At 40.3% G+C, this 19,566-nt stretch overlaps 1 protein-coding gene across 2 annotated transcripts in view; it reads left to right on the plus strand.

The window, feature by feature from the left end:
- The first annotated feature begins 1,777 nt into the window (after window positions 1-1,777).
- The window catches only part of cacnb4a (calcium channel, voltage-dependent, beta 4a subunit), a 66,947-nt gene continuing 49,158 nt past the window's right edge, over window positions 1,778-19,566 (plus strand). Inside the window, exons 1-2 of one of the 2 annotated variants that reach the window (XM_034221705.1) lie at window positions 1,778-2,090; window positions 6,616-6,699. In XM_034221705.1, the coding sequence (XP_034077596.1) occupies window positions 2,028-2,090; window positions 6,616-6,699 (147 nt within the window). In that variant the 5' untranslated portion in view covers window positions 1,778-2,027. The remainder of the gene's footprint in view (window positions 2,091-6,615; window positions 6,700-19,566) is intronic. The other variant, XM_034221706.1, reaches the window with a different exon arrangement.

The following is a 19,566-nucleotide window of genomic DNA, read 5'->3' on the forward strand; positions in this document are numbered from 1 at the left end:
GTTCAGGTGTATATCAGTATGTAGTGTCTCTACTTTAAAGAGTCCTCTCCTGCTGATGTTCAGGTGTATATCAGTATGTAGTGTCTCTACTTTAAAGAGTCCTCTCCTGCTGATGTTCAGGTGTATATCAGTATGTAGTGTCTCTACTTTAGAGAGTCCTCTCCTGCTGATGTTCAGGTGTATATCAGTATGTAGTGTCTCTACTTTAAAGAGTCCTCTCCTGCTGATGTTCAGGTGTATATCAGTATGTAGTGTCAATACTTTAAAGAGTCCTCTCCTGCTGAATTCCAGGTGTTTATCAGTATGTAATGTCTCTACTTTAAAGAGTCCTCTCCTGCTGATGTTCAGGTGTATATCAGTATGTAGTGTCTCTACTTTAAAGAGTCCTCTCCTGCTGATGTTCAGGTGTATATCAGTATGTAGTGTCTCTACTTTAAAGAGTCCTCTCCTGCTGATGTTCAGGTGTATATCAGTATGTAGTGTCTCTACTGGGACATGTATCCATGCTTTCTCATACTGTCTGTGCTGCAGCACCTCTTTCCACCCTCTGTCTGAAACCAGAGCCCAGTCTGCTCTGATTGGTTAGCTGGCCGGCTCTGTTGTGATTGTTCAAACACTTAAAGATGTCCCGCCCCTCACAATGTGTTAGAGCGCTAGCCAATAGAAGCGTGAGTGTTACATAGTGATGTCACTGCTCCTAAAGGAGTCCAGACTTTTCTGGCCATTTATATGCAGAAAAACACACTGAAAAAACCCTGAAGAGCCCCTTCAAGTAATTACATTCATACAATTAAGAGGAAGAAGATAAAAATAGAAACTGTGGAACTAATTATTCTCTTCTTTTCCCTGCACACTTCACCAGCTGTCTGTGAACAAGATAATAATACGACCGTTTATCAGAAGGTATGATTTATTCATTGCACTTGGCCTTTTTATAGTTTCAGTCCTTTTACTTCTCAAAACGGTGCGCGGGTCATTCTCTAAATACCAGTGTTATTGTGGTGGCAAAATGCAGGTCTAAATGTCCTCTCTTTAATAAAACGTTGAAAGCCACACACTGCAGGCTGTCCTTTAGGAAAGCACAGCTGGTAGTGCTGTCTGCTGAGCACACAGGAGATGTTATCATCTGTTGTTTGTCCTACTTCCTTTTCTGAGATAAAACCGGCCTGTTTTATTTTTAGGCGAGAAACACAGCAATAAATCCGTAGAAAGTTATTGTTTTGGGCTATTCGATTAGACTTGAAATGCTGTAATATATATTATACTTGATATATGTTTAATTTCACTTGTGGAAATTGGGTGTAATTACAGTGTTACATGGGTATAATATTGGTGTAATACGGTTTAACATGCACCAATGGTATACTGTGGGTGTACTAACTGAGTCATTTGGATGTAATTACAGTGAAATAGGGCTTTTATAGAGGTGTATGTTTGTATAATATGGGTTTAAAAAACAGTGTTATGTAGAAAATCGCAATCAATTAGTTGTACATAATATGTATGTCATTGCGCATTTAAGGGTTAAACGAAGATTGAAGGTGAATTTTTTAGAAAATACTTTCATTTTCATAATTGTCAAGCGTGGATCATCAATTAGTTTTACATAACATAATATTGATATCTCATTGCGCATTTAAGGGTTAACGCAGTGATATGTTGAGGGTGAAGTCTTGATTTTCACAATTGTCAACCTAGGATGCGCATCTCAAGTTGCAGCACTGAAAAGTCTGCATTGTCCTTGAACGCAGCACCATTAAAGCCTAGTTGGATGGGAGTGAACAGTGAAGGTGAAGGAGGGGGGGGAGTATATGTGGTCGCTCTGATCTGCGGGGCTCTTCATCCGTGCAGAACCTCCGCAGACTGGGACCGGGACGCATCTTTTCCCTCCCCTGTTGTCGTGAAGAGGAACCGGAGCCAAGCTGGAGGCGGCGGTGCACCGGCCTCCTCCTCCCCCGGAGCAGCAGCACTTCCAGTGGGGAGGAACCGAGAGACAGCCCCCTCCCTGGACCGATGAACTGGCGGAGATGTCCCGGCACATCTACACCCGACACGGGATAGGAGAAGGGATGCAGAAGCCCGTGTTCCAGGTAGGACGACGGCAGCATTATGGAAATCTGTCCTACTGTCTTGTAGTTGTTTTAACGCAGATTAGGAGTACTAATATTGATAGGAAAACAACACATTTTGTGAAATTCTCTTATTTGTAATGCAAAAATAACATGAGAGTCCTTATATTGATAGGGAAACGAAACATTTGTAATCTCTCTTACTGTCTTCTAGTTGTTTTAACGCAATATTAGAGTACTAATATTGAGAGGAAAACAACAGATTGTGTGAAAATGTCTCTTATTTGTAATGCAAAATAACATGAGAGTCCTTATATTGATAGGGAAGAAACACGTCTTAAATCTCTCTTACTGTCTTCTAGTTGTTTTTAACGCAGAACAGGAGTACTCATATTGAGAGTAAAACAACAGATTGTGTGAAAATGTCTCTTATTTTGAATGCGAAATCACATAAGAGTCCTTGTATTGATAGGGAAACGACACATCTTGAATCTGTCTTAATGTATTATATTTATTTTAAATGCAAAATAACATAAGAGTCTATACATATACAGGAAAACAACACATCTTGTGAAAATCTATCTTCCTTTCTTCTAGTTATTTGTAATGCAAAATAACATAGGAGTCCTAATATTGATAAGAAAATTGCGTGATAAGAGTCTTATAGGAAAACAACACATCTTATAAACATCTTTCTTACTGTCTTCTAGTTCAGAGAATAACTATTCGTCCCACAGAGGGGACGTTTCCATTGTTACAGCAGAAGTAAAGAGCTAAAAATAGCTTCATAGTAATTAAGAGTAATGCATTAAATATTAAAGATAAACAAGACACAAGTTACAATTTGAAATGCAAGGTATAATTAGAGACCTAAAGTCCTGATAGAAAACAAACACATCTTGTGAACATCTCTCCTGGTATTGATAGGAAAAACAGTGTGGGGGAAACTTCTGAAGCAATTGGAGTCAGGACTCAGAGAGACACGAGGAGAGCTGGAGCTTTGATGGCAAACACTGACGGTTTATTTGGAGCTTCGGCCGGAGAATTCACAAGACATGTCACGGAATTGAGATTGTGGTCTGACCACACGGTTGAGATGCCACCATCAATTCAGAAGAACCCTTCTGTAGTTCGAGGTTTTAACTAGTTCAGAGTGTAATAATCAACATTCTTCAATAGATAGACTAAACAGCTGAGGGATACTGAATCACATTTGTTGTCGCTTATGGCTCGGGGTCATCTACACCCCGAGAAGGATGTGTTCCAGGTGTCCCACAACAGTAACTATCTCTGACCGAGAGTTGCCCGGTCACAAACTGGTAACAACAACAACTTGCTAGGGCAGCCCCTCCTTAAGGGAGATAGCATGCTGCCCAAGGCTGGGCATCTGCGTCAGAGGGCAAAAGGTGAACATCTATGGAAATTATTCCCTGACATTGTTGACCTCTTGATTTACACTCATTGATTTAAAGAAATGAGCAGAGACCCCAGAGACAGTGAACGCATCGTGCTGCCCTCTGTTTCACTGAAGCTGCTTTTTTCATCACTCCTAACGAGCGTCGAGGGGTCATCGTTAATCAAATACAGGTCCAATATGGGGAGAGTTTGATTTATTCAAAAGGAAATTAAATCGGGTTCTTAATTATTAAGCATGTTCTGATGGATTTCTACTGATGCTGCATGCATGAGGAAGTAGGGAATATAGATGGACTTTTTTGCACTGGAGCATCATTTAGCAAACATTATTGATACTGAACAGGGCTGTAATTTATACATCTATGAATCAGTACTTTGGCTGTCAGTGTCATTCAACGCATGCGCAATTTTTGACAGATTTACTTATAGATAGTTGATACAACAAGGAATATTAAAGGGATTGAAACTAACGAATGGTGGAATCTCTGATAGTTTACACATTGATATAATCCCACAGAATCAGTCAATATATTATATTTAAGGCTGCATTCGACAACTATTTTCTACATTTACCTTGTCTTTGAAATGTCCAAAATGAATATGGCCTTTGAATATCATGTTTTATTTGACTGCAACATCTAATGATTTGTATTGACTATCACCTATCTCAAAGAAGAAAAGCAATGACTGAGACAACAGTGTTAATTGAAACTAGCAAATGTCTAGCATTTTAGTAACTAAACACAAAACATTTATGGCGCATTTCCACTGCAGCGCGTAGCACGGTTTAAGCGTGCCGTGCCAAACCCGGCCCGTTTTTGGTTGCGTTTCCACTAGGGGTAGTTCCGGCTAACGAGTACTTTTTCACCGGTTTTCTGGCCCTCCAAAATCGTGGTTCTTTCCGGGCCAACAACCGGGCTGAATATGCTAAATTAGAGAGAGAATCGCTGGCTCGGTGCTACAACTACAACAAAATGAACATGTTTGACCGTGATTCAATTGTAATACACGTTTCTAAATGATGCCGAAGTAACAACATACTGATACCGGTTAGTAAAAACCATTAATTAATGCTTTGACAAGTCTGCAGACAGACGGCAGGCGAACAACCTTTTAAAATGCGTGTTTTCTAAATGGAGCTTGGCTAAGCTAACGTTGTATATGCTCCAACCGTCCACACTCACAACAACGGCCTACAGACATAAATAAACCAGCGACTGTATTCTCCATGACACAGACAGTCTGTGGTTTGTACTTGTTTCACTTTTGTCCAGTTTCTGAACAGATATGAGGAGCTGTGAGCTCTGAGTGCTAACCGCTAACGGCTGATGTTGATTTTGTGGTTCTCATTGAAGATGACGTCACGGCTCCGCCTACACTGCGTTACTATAGTTACTGCCCCAGCTACTAAACTGTAATGGAAACACAGCATAAAGTGAGCCTGGCCTACCCAGGCCTAACTATGCCGTACTAAGCCGAGCCTTTCCTGCAGTGGAAATGCGCCATTAGTTGATTATCAAAATAGTTGCTGATTGATTTTCTTTTCATTGACTTATTTGTAAATTGACTCATCATTTCAACTGTAAACCCATCAGTAAATAAAGCAGAAAGCAGTGAATCCCAAAGGTAAATTCATCGATTAGTTGTTTGACTCAAGATTTGTTGACAACTACTTTTGACTATTTAAATATTTGAAATTTAAAGCAAAAAATAAAGAACAAAACATCCAGAAAAAGTAGGATTTCGTCAGGGTCATCATTCAAGGTGAGCAGCAGTCTGCGTTTTATTACATTTTTTTGAAGAAGGATGCATCCACTTACCCCAGATTCTCCAAGGTCACAGGAGGACACGATGCATCACGTACTAGTGTGAAAATCTGTCATGTCATTTATTATATCCCTCCCCTGCTCCCCCGTCTCAGGTGAAGTGTCGCCTCATTTGTTTCTCAAGAGCTGAGACAAATTGGCTTCATATAAAAATGGGTCACTCTAAGTGGGGGTTAGCAACGTTGATGTTCTCTAATATATATCTATTTTAATGTAATATTATGTCTATATTTCTGTTGCTGTAGTATATCGGTCTTTCATAGAACATGCTAACGTATCAAGAACATTTTATACCGAGTATCCTTTATGGCAGTGATTCTCAAATGGGGGTACGCGGACCCCTAGGGGTACGTTGGGGTACTGCAGGGGGTACGTGAGATTTAAAAAATAAATAAAAAAAGTTAATAAAAAAAATACCATGCATGATTACAAAAATAGTCTTAGTACAATACGTTAAATAGAAAACACAATTTTATATAAAATATTCCTAGAACCACCAAGGGGGTCCTCATATAAACATGTCAAATTTGTGTATTGTATTTTATAGTTTTGCATAATATATAATTGTGTTCATTGGTTTGTTAAACAAATATTACTTCAGTTGAAAAACTCCTTGGAAAAAACTGTTTAAATTGTTTTTCGTTATGTTATTTTTTTTTCATGCATAAAATGAAGATATCCTTAGTTTGTTGTAATGCATGCATGAAGGAGGTAATAAATCACACACTGAGGGAACATCACTATATTGGAATTATTTGTATAGGCTTTTTCGATCAAAAATGTTCGGGGTCGGTCAGGGGGTACTCGGCTGAGAAAATGTTTCAAAGGGGGTACACTACTGACAACAGTTTGAGAAGCACTGCTTTATGGTACATGTCTTTTCTAATGTATATCTCTATCTCTCTGTCTATCTATCTATCCATCCATCCATCCATCCATCCATCCATCCATCCATCCATCCATCCATCCATCCATCCATCCATCCATCCATCCATCCATCCATTCATCCATCCATCCATCCATCCATCCATCCATCCATCCATCCATCCATCCATCCATCCATCTACCTACCTACTATCTACCTATCTATATATCTATATATTGATGCATTATATGTATGTTGTTTGGTTTAATAAAGCAGACAGGCAGCAACGACAACAATCTGGTTTCAATGGAGTTTGCTGCAGGAAAGGTGACCTTGACTTAGTGTGGAAGAGAGTTAGGGATAAGTATAGTAATGAAAGCAGAAGTAGGATCAGAAAAACAAAAAATAAAAAGGGTTGTTTGTGTTTTGTGCTCTCCAGGGTAACAGAGGGACGTTCTCCAGACGCAGCCGCCTGAAGAGGTCTGACGGCAGCACCACCTCCACCAGCTTCATCCTCAGACAGGTAGGAAACTCACCTGAACAGCAGGGGGCGTTACGCAGCCTGGGGTTTATCTGAGCATTATGAATTGTGAACATCTGAGAAGAATTAGCTCAGATAGTCTCTACTGGGACATGTCTGCATGCTTTAATGTTCAAAAAGCTCTTTACATTTCTCATACTGTCTGTGCTGCAGCACCTATTTTCACCCTCTGTCTGAAACCAGAGCCCAGTCTGCTATGATTGGTTAGCTGGCCGGCTCTGTTGTGATTGGTCAACCGCTTAGCTTAGAGATGTCCCGCTCCATAGCCTATCATGTACAATGTGTTGGAGCGCTAGCCAATAGAAGCGCAAGTGTTACATAGTGATGTCACCAAAGGAGTCCAGACTTTGCAGGTAATTTACCTGCAGAATAACCGATACAACAAACTACAGGAAAGAGAAAGCCCTGCAAAGCCTCTTCAAGTAATTACATTTATACAATTAAGAGGAAGAAGATAAAAATAGAAACTGTGGAACTAGTTATGTTCTTCTATTCTCTGCACACTTCACGGAAATGCACCACCATTTTTAGCAAAACTCTTATTAGTTTACTGACAGTTAAACCTTTTGTATTTGGTTATTTAATGTGATTTTAAAGACATTTCACAGTGGAAAGACGTGTCAATGATCAGTTTATATTGATTACAGTATAAATGTTAAAATGTACAGCTGCGTCTGGTGTTTTATCCACTAAGAATCCAAGGATCAACCAAGAGTTTGGGGAGCTCTGGGAGATGTTTTGTAGATCTCTTGTGTGTTGATGTTTCCAATCTTTGATATATTCTACTGGGAGCAACACAATCTGGGAAAGGATGAAATGTATCCATTAGTATAAAAAGGCATGATTGTTATCGTGTCCTACACAATTTGGGACTTCTTTTTTAAAGGTGGTGATATTCCTCTTTGTCTTCTTGTAGAGACCTCAGAAAGGGATTTTTCTGTGTGTCTGAACTCATTTAACGCACAAGCTTTTAGTTTCACGCATAAAAGTTTTATTCTCAAGTGGCGACTGAATTAACCCTTAGATCAGGTTCAGGTTCAGGTTATTTATTTGTACCCGTAGGTAGATTCTGTTTTCAGAGAAAAAGACAAGGGTTCCATCCTGACACTAAAAACACAAACAACAGACACATCTCTAATAAAAGGACTAGTAAAAGTACACGTATACCCTGCTCAACCAAATCTCAACATATTTAAAAAACATTTTAAGAAGGAAAACACTAGTACGAACATGGACATTCCAAATTCACAATTAAATAAATAAATAAAAATAGGCATCTGTGTGACGCTCCTATGATGTGTTAATTTGTGCAATAGCTGCTGGGATAAAACTGTTTTTATACCGCTTCGTTCTACTCCTTGGGACAAGCAACCTGCGGCCCGAAGGAAGAAGCTTGAATTCTGAGTGCAGAGGGTGGGAGTCATCGTCTAATATGGAGCTGGATAACCGCTGTAACTGCCTGAGGTACAGGGTCTCCAGGTTTAGCTGTGGCTCACAAACTACAATTTATTCAAATTTAAATTTAAAATTTGAATGGCATGATATCCAAAACATGTTTTTTGAGGAATAGCTGGAATATGAAATGATAAAAAAATGTAATTACAAAGATACTTAAGAAAACCACCTCACCGGGTCAAAAAAGACCCACTTATGCATCTAAGGGTTAAAGGCCTCAGTTGCCAAGCCTGAAGCTTTTGGCCTCTTTTGTATTTAGGAAATCAATGTCTTCGATTTGTTTCCTCCTAGGAATTCAGCCAACTCTGCTGCTAAAGAGCCGTATATCACACATGTATAATTCATGAGGTTGTGCGACTGTAAAACAAATTCAAAAAGGTTTCCTGTATGAGGTCCCTTCTGTAGTTCATAATACAGAGAGCAGACACTCTGTACTTTGACATCCTGCTAACATGTAACCAAGGGAACTGAGGCCATTCAGCAGCACAAGGACAGGCTGTCATTGGCTGCCTTTGTCCGCCTCTCTTTATTTTTCTACTTCTACTAACCTCTCCATACGTTACCTTGAACTGCTGCTTCCTGTGCTCCTTGTGTATCACAGAGGAGACGCCTTTTCACGTGGTGGTGCCACCAAAAGAGAAATTGTCAAATCTAATAGCCGGATGTGATTTATTATGGTGTCTTCTGGGGCTTCTGCATTTGCTTTGTAGGTCCGATTGAGTCCCGGGGTATTAAAGGTCTCTCATAATATCATTTTGTGGTCAATATTCTGGTTGCATCCATGGCTTGCAGCATCCCGTAAATCTTGGGAAACACTTGAAGATAATTTCTTTAAAGAGGACATTTTCAGGTTCATATTTTGTGCCTCTACTTTTCACCCTCTGTCTCTGTCAACCGCTTAGAGAGGTCCCGCCCCTTAGCATAGTGATGTCACTATGTTACTGCAGTAAACAAAGGAATACAACTCGTGTTTTCACATAAAGTGTAGGTAAAACTCAACAAACAATCTAACATTTTTTTAACAAATGTAAACACTAATATATTTAAAGGTCACCATCATGCTATTTTTAGGCAACAGCACAGGTCTCAGATATATAAAAAACATGTCTATGAAGTGTTTTGCTCAAAATACCAAACAGATCCCCCATTCTAGCCATGCCTCATATCCCTCTATTTCACTTCCTGTTTCTAAAGTGCTGATTTGGGTATAAAGCTTTTTAAAAAAATTCAAATTGATAAAATAAAAAAGGAGGGGTCTGAGCTCATGCGGGACCCGGCAGCTACCGTCTAAACTAAATGCTGCGGTGATGAAACGCCATATCATGGATTATCAAGGATTCTCTCTGAAACAGTTTGGAGCGCAAAGGCTTTCTCTCTTGCCGGTTATACCACAAGGTGAGTTCCTTTTTACTTCCTGCTTCTTCACACACATGCTCTCCAGTACAGGTTAGCTCTGAGTGTTAGCGATGCTAATGTAAACACCGACCATATTACGTCCAAAACAGTCGGGCATTGTTTCTGATAGCAACGTTTCTGATTGGCCCGTGGGTCCGCATTTCAGATATTACGTCATATCGGACGCAAATCTGGATCAGCTCCGTTGTAGCTCCGTTTTTAGAGATTTGGGTACGGAGGAAAAGTGAGAGGGTTTTATTTTCTGACGCTGCGTGAGTTCACGGACACACCGGGGACACATGTTGATGTAGAAAAGACATCAAAAAGTGCATTTTGCATGATAGGTCCCCTTTAAAGTTAAATTTAAGAGGGGACTAATATATGTTCTCATTATGTCTTCCAGTTGCTAGCCCTTGCAAGAATGAATGTACTAATTAGGACATTTTTACACAAATATCCAACAGGATTAAATAATTTAGTGACGAACATGGACGTAAACTGCAATTTGAAGATAATTTCTTTAAAAGGGTTATATTCTGCTAATTTTCAGGTTCATATTAGCATTTAATGCCTCTACTTTTCACCCTCTGTCTGAAAGCAGAGCTCAGTTTGCTGTGTTTGGTCAGCTGCTTAGAGATGTCCCGCCCCTTAGCCTATCATGTACAATATGTTGGAGCGCTAGCCAATAGGAAAGCAACCTCAAGAAGCCTATAAGGGCCCCTTTAACAGATGCATTTCGCTCAGAATAAAAACTCCATGAAGTTTAGGTAAAACAAAAAAAACAACAAAGAAATAACACCATATAATAAAAAATGTGAACTCTAATATATTTAAAGTTAAATAAAGCTGATTATAAGGCATTGCTTTGCAGAGGGGACGAAAATATGTTCTCATTATGTCTTCCAGTTGCTAGCCCTTGCAAATGGACTAGTTATGACATTTTTACACAAAAGTCCAAAAATAATTAAATAATGGAGTGACAAACATGGACGTAAACTACAATTTGACGAGTTGGCAGAGGCGTTAATTATATTTTTGAAGCACTTTAACTAAACCTGTTTAGTAAAGACAGGATAACTACAGAGCAGATGATTATGACAGAATAATACAGTGCTTCAGAGTTATACATGTCTTTGTGTTTTAATTACACACTGTATGTTCAACTTGTTGACATCTCCAATTAACCGTTGAATGCCGACTACATGACAGAAGCACGGATTCATTATGTGCCTCACAGGAAGGAGGAACAACAACATATAACCAGCTAGGGGAGTAATGGATTACATGTAACGGGAGGGATGACTAGCAGGATTACAGTGTTAGTAAAGACCTAAAAACATATAGTGTGTGTTGTAAAGGATCAGATGTTATCTCTTCTCTGTCAGCTGTTCTGTAGGATAATACTTTAAGTGTGAATCTATACTTCTACTGCCTGAATCTGCTTTATGGTTTTCACTTTCTTTGCTTCATTTGTTCTGTTTTTAATTCAGCAGGTGAATCTACAGTATAGGCGCATTCACACATTCGTACTTTTCCCACAAAGGTTCATCAGAACTTAGTTCATGAGAACTCTTTAGTTCTCATGAACTAAGTACAGATCGCGTTCACACCGGAATAAGTTCCCTGAGGGAAGATTACTCAAATGAAGCCGCTGACGTCACTTGTTCTTCTTCTGCTTTGGGTTTACTGGCAGGCCGCAAACCACTTCACGGCATATACTGCCGCCCAAAGTCCCCGGCCGGAAGTCCCCGGAGTTGGGGACTGGCTTCAGTAGAAGCTGCTGGGACCAGTGGCGGTTCTAGACCAATTTGACTTGGGGGGCCAGTTCTTTTCTGAGGGGGGCACAATAAATACAGGACGAAAAAGAGAACTAGACAGTATGAAGTAATTGCGCATAAGAAAACAATGCAATACAGTTATTGGTATTTGTTTCAGTACACTTATTTATTTCAGATAGATCTTATAGTTATTACTGTTAGCTTCAGCTTAAGTTATAGTGCAATGTTTGCACTAACACCATATTTATATAAAAATAAAGGCAATGAACAGTTACATCTCTACTTTACATCTACAATTACACGGATACAATAGTTTAACTCACCTTCACTTATCGTGGTAGTCTCTCGAAACGTAGGTTTCAATCAGTCTTTCTTGGATGCAACAGCCTCTGATGATCCGAGATGAAAAGTGTTTGTTTTTCGCACGCTTCAGCCGGACAGTGAAAGTGAGTGCACCGCTCTAATGGGTCCTGAGTGCACCCAGGGCTCGACATTAAGGACTGCCCGATGGCCCGGGGCCATCTAGTATTTAGCTCGGGCAATGACGCCTCACCTGCTGGTTGCCTGATCGGGCAATCTATTATGCCAGTATCATGCAGCTCGCGGATCCAGTAATGAGTGACCCGACAGTAAAACTAAACATATCTATAACTAGTTACGGTAGTTTGAGAGGTCATTAAAATAGCTACGTGTGATATTCTAACCTGAAGTGTGTGTTTTGTTCCGCTCACCGCTGCATGTGATCATGCAGAGCTGCGTGTCGACTCGTCAGCAGCAGCTGATCTCTCTCTCCTGTCAGATTAGACTTCACTCGCGTTTATGTCCATATCAATCAGATCCAGCTAGTTCTAGCTAATGATAGGACTACCTGCTTATTAAAAGACACCTAAACAATAAGTGTCGCTATGCAACTGGGTGAGGCCGCAAAGTATAGCGCAGCATTATGCATTTGTTTACATGCCCACCGGAACCCCGAGGCATTACCAACAGATCAACGCACAATCAACCCATACAGGACATCTCTTTCTCCACATTACGTGTTAGACATTAGAATTGACTATTCTTGTCTGTCACATACTCTTCTTGTCTGTCACATAAGTGGCGCAACTGAAGCGGTATTGCGCTAAAGGGAAATTATTTTGACTGGACATTTTGACCGGAGAGATTTAGATTTGCCGGCTAACGGGAACTCTGACGTCGCGATTTTGTGTGCTTCGCGGATGCGCTCGGCTCCTCTCGACTGCTGCTCGGGTCTGCTCGGTCAGCTTCCGGATGAGGAGGCATTCGTTCGACCAACTTACAGATAACATTACAAACATTTTTAACAGGGGCCATACTAGTGTAAATAATGTTTGTTTTGGCAGTTATAACTGAATGTAATGTTTTTTACTTGTTCTGGGAAGGCATTTGCCTTCATCAGATGGAAAGTGTCTTGACCAACAACTTAAGTATTTCTTATAGCTATGCAGGGCATGCAAGCGAGCAAACACAAACAAGAACAAACAAACAAGTGAAATGAAGAATAAAATTGAAATTGTACAATATAATATTGTGGTGGTTCATCTTATAATTCAGTCTAGAGAATGCACCAGACAGCATCTAAGACCTGCAAAAATCTAAATGTTCTAGGGGGAGGCCGCCCAAACCCTTCGTGCGTCATTTCGTCCGCGCGCATTTTTCAGGGCAATCTCTATTGGGCTCAGGGCCATCTGTACATTTTCATTTTCTTCCCTTTTTTCACTTTTCATTTTTAGGGGGGCCACAAGGGGGTCAGAGGTCAGTGTTAGGGGGAACTGGCCCCCCTAGAACCGCCCCTGGCTGGGACTCCCAGCAGCTTCTACTGAAGCCTTCCGAGTAAATCGCCAGAACGCCGACACCTCCTCATCTCCACCGCTCCCATGTTTTATTTTGTGTTGCCATAAGTTAGTCTCTCTGCGTTTCTGCGCTGGGCTAATGCTAATGCTAATAATGCTAATACAAGGATAATAAAATGGCGGCTTTACAAAACTTTTTGGGAGTTTTACGGGGCGTGGTTTTCAATCCGCCCAGCCAATCAGGCATAGGAACCTTTTCCTCCCACGAAAGTCCCTGCTCTCTAGCAGGGACGGAAAAGGGGGTGAAAAGGTTCTTTAACTCATTTTGGTTCCGGCTCTTTTTGGTGTGAACGCAACATTTCGGAACTATATCGGAACTAAAGTGGGAAAAGTACTGCGGTGTGAACACGCCTATTAAGTTAATAAAATAGTGTGTGTGACCTTAACTGTGTGTTAAACTAAAACGGAGCATTTTCTGTCAGCTCAGATTTAATTTCTGCTTTTTTAAACTGTAGTATGTGCTCATGTGTTTCAGTGTTGGTGTATCGGCTGAATGTGCTTCATGAAAGGCAGGTTTAACTATCAATAAAATCATATTTGATCCTAAATATCTTTTCTAAGGTCACATTGTTCTGTTGTCTTATTTAATACACATAAGTAAATAAACATCTTCTTGATATGACTTATGTATTCATTTGCATTGCATTTGATATTGAGATAATCCAAAAGTAGCAGAAAGTAGTCAGGTTACTTTTATATTGTGATGCTCAGATTAGGCTACTGATTTCACAGGTAACTAATAATTGTAACATATTACATTTTTTTTAAAGTAACCCTCCCAACCCTTGCATATAAACACAAACAAATATCAGATATGAAGGAAGTATCCACCAAATGTCCTCATGTCCTCAGTGAGGTAGAGAACACTTCCAGTCTCTTGCTCACTCAGTTTCTTCTTCACACGGTCTCAGATATCTTTCACACCCCCGCTGTGTTTGTGTCACCGTGTGATCGTCATCAGGTGAGAAAAGGAGCGCTTTGATTCCCTCGTGTATCCATGGCAACGGCAGTCCTTCAACAACATGGGTCAAGCCCAGAAGGTTGATTAGCAAACTGCTCCTCCTCTTCTTCTTCCTCTTCTTCTTCTTCCTCCTCCTCCTCCTCCTCCTCCTCCTCCTCCTCCTCCTCCTCCTCCTCCTCCTCCTCCTCCTCCTCCTCCTCCTCCTCCTCCTCCTCCTCCTCCTCCTCCTCCTCCTCATTCTCCTCTTCGCTTTCTTTTGCAATAAATGCTGACAAGAAAGAAGATTGCAGCCTTTAAAGATAAGTTGTATCAGATTAATTCTCCAGAAGGTTTGGAGAACGTACTAATACTTTGGACTAATTGAAATATTAAAAAGACATATTAAAGGTGGGGTATGTAATTTTGGAGAAACCAGCTCGAGTGCGCTGGAATTTGAAAATACACAGCCGGAAAAAATCTGCCACTTCCTCACAGAGCCCCTCCTCCAACACACACGAACGCGCACATGACCAATGAGGGCACGAGATAAGTTTGTGCCCAGATGGAAGGCTGACAGGCAGGTAGGCCATCCAGTTACTTTAGCCGGCTCAGATGATTGGTCGTGCTTTTTACAGCGCCACGGCTTCCAGAGATGACATTTTATTATGGATTTTTTGTCAAAGCACTTCAGATATTCATTGCTATCGGGACGTTAAGAGCATTCCATGGAATATAACAAAAAGTGTATCTCGAGCCGGTTTCTCAAACTTACCTACCCCACCTTTAAGCTAATTTTCAGGTGTGTATCAGGATGTAGTGTCTCTACTTTAAAGAGTCCTCTCCTGCTGATGTTCAGGTGTATATCAGTATGTATTGTCTCTACTTTAAAGAGTCCTCTCCTGCTGATGTTCAGGTGTATATCAGTATGTATTGTCTCTACTTTAAAGAGTCCTCTCCTGCTGATGTTCAGGTGTATATCAGTATGTAGTGTTTCTACTTTAAAGAGTCCTCTCCTGCTGATGTTCAGGTGTATATCAGTATGTAGTGTCTCTACTTTAAAGAGTCCTCTCCTGCTGATGTTCAGGTGTATATCAGTATGTAGTGTCTCTACTTTAAAGAGTCCTCTCCTGCTGATGTTCAGGTGTATATCAGTATGTAGTGTCTCTACTTTAAAGAGTCCTCTCCTGCTGATGTTCAGGTGTATATCAGTATGTAGTGTCTCTACTTTAAAGAGTCCTCTCCTGCTGATGTTCAGGTGTATATCAGTATGTAGTGTCTCTACTTTAAAGAGTCCTCTCCTGCTGATGTTCAGGTGTATATCAGTATGTAGTGTCTCTACATGTCTCCATGCTTTAATGTTCAAAAAGCTCTTTATTGTTCTCATACTGCCTGTGCTGCAGCACCTCTTTTCACCCCCTGTCTGAAACCAGAGCCCAGTCTGCTCTGATTGGTTTGCTGGCCGGCTCTGTTGTGACACTTAGAGATGTCTCGCCCCTTAGCCTGTCACCTGCAATGTGTTGGAGTGCTAGCCAATAGAAGTGTGACTGTTACATAGTGATGTCAATATGGAGGGAACTTTGGGATTTGGGCTTTTTCAGACCATTGACATGCACAAAAACCTATTTTACACACCTCAAGGGAAACCCCACAAGAGCATAATAACAGAGCCTCTTAAAGCACAGTACTTGCTCACAGAAAGATGTTTGTCTGTGTGGTCGGTGGTCGGTGGTCGGATGCCTGAACGTTTTACAGGTCAAACTCTAAACTCCACAATACGTTAAAGGGTGCATGCAGTCTGCAGATTCTTGCATTTAGTTATAATCCAGAGCTGCAGCGTTGAAGTGGCACAGAAGACATTTGCTCTGTGTTCACGATATTTGTGTTGAGAGCTAATATACAGCTCTAATCTGAATGCACGCATATGATGGATACTTCACAGTACAGGTATGGCAAGCCGATTTCGTTTTTATTCCTTTCTGGAGGATATCAAAAAATCCATTCTTACTAGTAAGAACCTTGGTTGCTGATTGGCTAATATAAACAAGACAAAACATCGTTATGACATCATAAAGTGGCCAAAATCTGATCAGCTAATTTTCAGACAGGCTTTTATAGAAATGGATCAAAAAGAGAGAGAATCTTTGTTCCTGAAACTTTCAGAGTCTCTTTCCACAGAGGGGACACATGGTGATGTAGAAGAGACATGAAGAAGAGGGGACACATGTTGATGTAGAAGAGACATGGAGAAGAGGGGACACATGTTGATGTAGAAGAGACATGAAGAAGAGGGGACACATGTTGATGTAGAAGAGACATGAAGAAGAGGGGACACATGTTGATGAAGAAGAGACATGAAGAAGAGGGGACACATGTTGATGTAGAAGAGACATGAAGAAGAGGGGACACATGTTGATGTAGAAGAGACATGAAGAAGAGGGGATACATGTTGATGTAGAGGAGACATGAAGAAGAGGGGACACATGTTGATGTAGAAGAGACATGAAGAAGAGGGGACACATGTTGATGTAGAAGAGACATGGAGAAGAGGGGACACATGTTGATGTAGAAGAGACATGAAGAAGAGGGGACACATGTTGATGTAGAAGAGACATGAAGAAGAGGGGACACATGTTGATGTAGAAGAGACATGAAGAAGAGGGGACACATGTTGATGTATAGGGGCATGAAGAAGAGGGGACACATGTTGATGTAGAAGAGACATGAAGAAGAGGGGACACATGTTGATGTAGAAGAGACATGAAGAAGAGGGGACACATGTTGATGTAGAAGAGACATGAAGAAGAGGGGACACATGTTGATGAAGAAGAGACATGAAGAAGAGGGGACACATGTTGATGAAGAAGAGACATGAAGAAGAGGGGACACATGTTGATGTAGAAGAGACATGAAGAAGAGGGGACACATGTTGATGTAGAAGAGACATGGAGAAGTGGATTTTGCATAATGGGAGAGCTTTAAGATCTATTGAGAGTGTCCTTATTAAACATCTATCCCTACTACAGAGGGTGGATGGTTTGTGTTATGGGGAATGAGCCACTGAAAGAGGATACAAGGAGGACAGCATGTGCCTTTAAACACTGTGGATTTCAAACTAAATTCGATGAAGCGTAATGAAATGAGATCAATGTGTACCAAAGCAGAAGAAGAGAAGCAGGTGGGGACTCTCTGAATAAATCTCTGTGGACATCATGGACAGAAAACACACTATATCAAGGTCATTCTTCTCAATGTTCCCAGATAAAGATATCCTTTCGTTATCCAAATATATGATGTAAAATATAGCATTTTATAGGGTTTTATCACCCTTAATGACACATAACATTTTAAATAAATAGTAAATGTAATAATAGATATATTCAATAACTCACAGAGACTTCTGATGAGTGTTTTTTGGAGATTTGACCAGTATTACTGCAGCTAGCTTCACAAAACACGACCTAAAACAGAACATTGGCAGTATGTGTGATAACCATGTTACAGCCTGGCTCTTTCTCTTATAATATTAGTGTTAATTATTTACAAGAAAGGAGGTTTGAGCCTTTGCAAGCTTTTATTCTGAGACTTACTGTTTGTTTCCCCCATCAAAGGTTATTGATGCAGGTTTGAAAAATACATCAAAAGACAATATAGAAAACCCATCACGGTTTTTTTTCTAGAACTACAAAATACTTCATAAGGAGGAAACACACTTCCCTTGACCCTGCAGTTAAATATGATTTACTGAATTTTGTGCACATGTAGTCCCTCTTCAAACCATTTTATTTCGCCTTTAGACATTGTAAATTGAATGTCGTACAGTAATGACTTCTGAGTCTGAGCAGAAAATCATTTTTGAGTTGTCGCCGTAATGCAGCGGTGAACTAAAGACCTCATCGCTGTCTGTTATATCAAAAGTCTGAAGTTAAGTCTGAGCCCACATTCACATCCTGCGTCACCTCGGTTAATTTCCTTCTGTCTGAAAGGCAAAGAATGAATTTAACGCCTGCAGATTTTTAATAACGTCTCATTTTGGCTTTTCCCCAGAAATTAAATGTCCTTTCTGAATCACTATTCATTTAACACGGACGTCTTTTAAAGTCAAATGTTCAGCTGGCTGCAAAGTGATAAGGAAGCAGTTTAATCCTCTTATGTGGGTCACATGGCTCAACTCTGCAGCCTTTAATTCATGAATTACTTAATGGTGCCCAGTCACTGCTTTCATAGCTCACACATGCACATTGCACTACTCTGCCAGTTTGTCTGTAACCCCTGAAGACCCTCTAAAAAGATGCCTTATGACTTAAAGGTCCCATGTCATGGCCATTTCTACTGATTATAATTCCATTGTTGAGGTCTACTAGAATAGATTTATATTGTGCAATGTTCCAAACTCACATTGGTTTCTCAAACAGCATCTCTCTAGGGCAGGGGTGCCCAACCTGTTTTGAACCGAGAGCTACTTTTAAAGTTGCCAGTCTGCCGAGATCTACCAGTCCAAATAGAGAGGTGTAGCCATTACTGACAGCCTACCAGGTAAATACACACTTCTACTTGTATAAAACTGACCTTTGTACGATGAATACTTCATAAAATACTGTAGATCCTTTATCTTACCTCTTTCTAATCTACACACATACAAGTATTTAACTGAAGTTACACAACAGTGTTGTTGATACAGAGTTGGAGTTTATTCACACGTCACTACAGTGGGTGATGTTTTCAAGAAACATTGAACAGTGCTGCCACATATGACACAGGGAAAAAAGAAAAGACTCTGAACCCTTTCTTTGCCATTATATAAAAATAGTGTTGCTACAAAAGTATAAATTAGGCTTACTAATAAGACAACTCAGATCTGAAGCTACTCAGGAATCTGCTGCCAAAGTGCAATAAAAAAGACAATGAATAGAATCAAACCCTTTTTGTTGCATTTTAGTAGATTATAAAAATAAATGCCTTTAAAATAGGATGCAAGCAACACTAGTTTCTTAACCTGAATTGATAATAGACTATAATCAATTTAAACAGAACAGATCTTAATGTTTGCATTCTTATACCATTTTGTACAATAATTATAATGAATAAGTTCAAACAAACAAAAACGTACAGCTGATTAATAACGGTATCTTACTTGAGTTTTTATTATATCAAAAACCTGTTGAAATGCTACTGTTATTTTTACTGTCCCCAAAAAGCGCGTCAGCAGCCTCCAGGAATGCTTCTTTCACAACTTCGCCGTCTTTGAAAGACTTCATGTGTTTCGCAAGAACGTGACTGGCACGATAAGATGCTCTGGTAGCAGCCTTGCTCTTGTTGTTGGGCCTGGTGGAAATGGACTGCTGTGCATTTAGCTGTCCTTTCAGGCCCCTCCCCTTTTGGAGCGTAGGGCAGAATTAGGAGGGAATTC

Source organism: Gymnodraco acuticeps, unplaced genomic scaffold (assembly GCF_902827175.1).
Source record: "Gymnodraco acuticeps unplaced genomic scaffold, fGymAcu1.1, whole genome shotgun sequence".
Taxonomy (NCBI): domain Eukaryota; kingdom Metazoa; phylum Chordata; class Actinopteri; order Perciformes; family Bathydraconidae; genus Gymnodraco; species Gymnodraco acuticeps.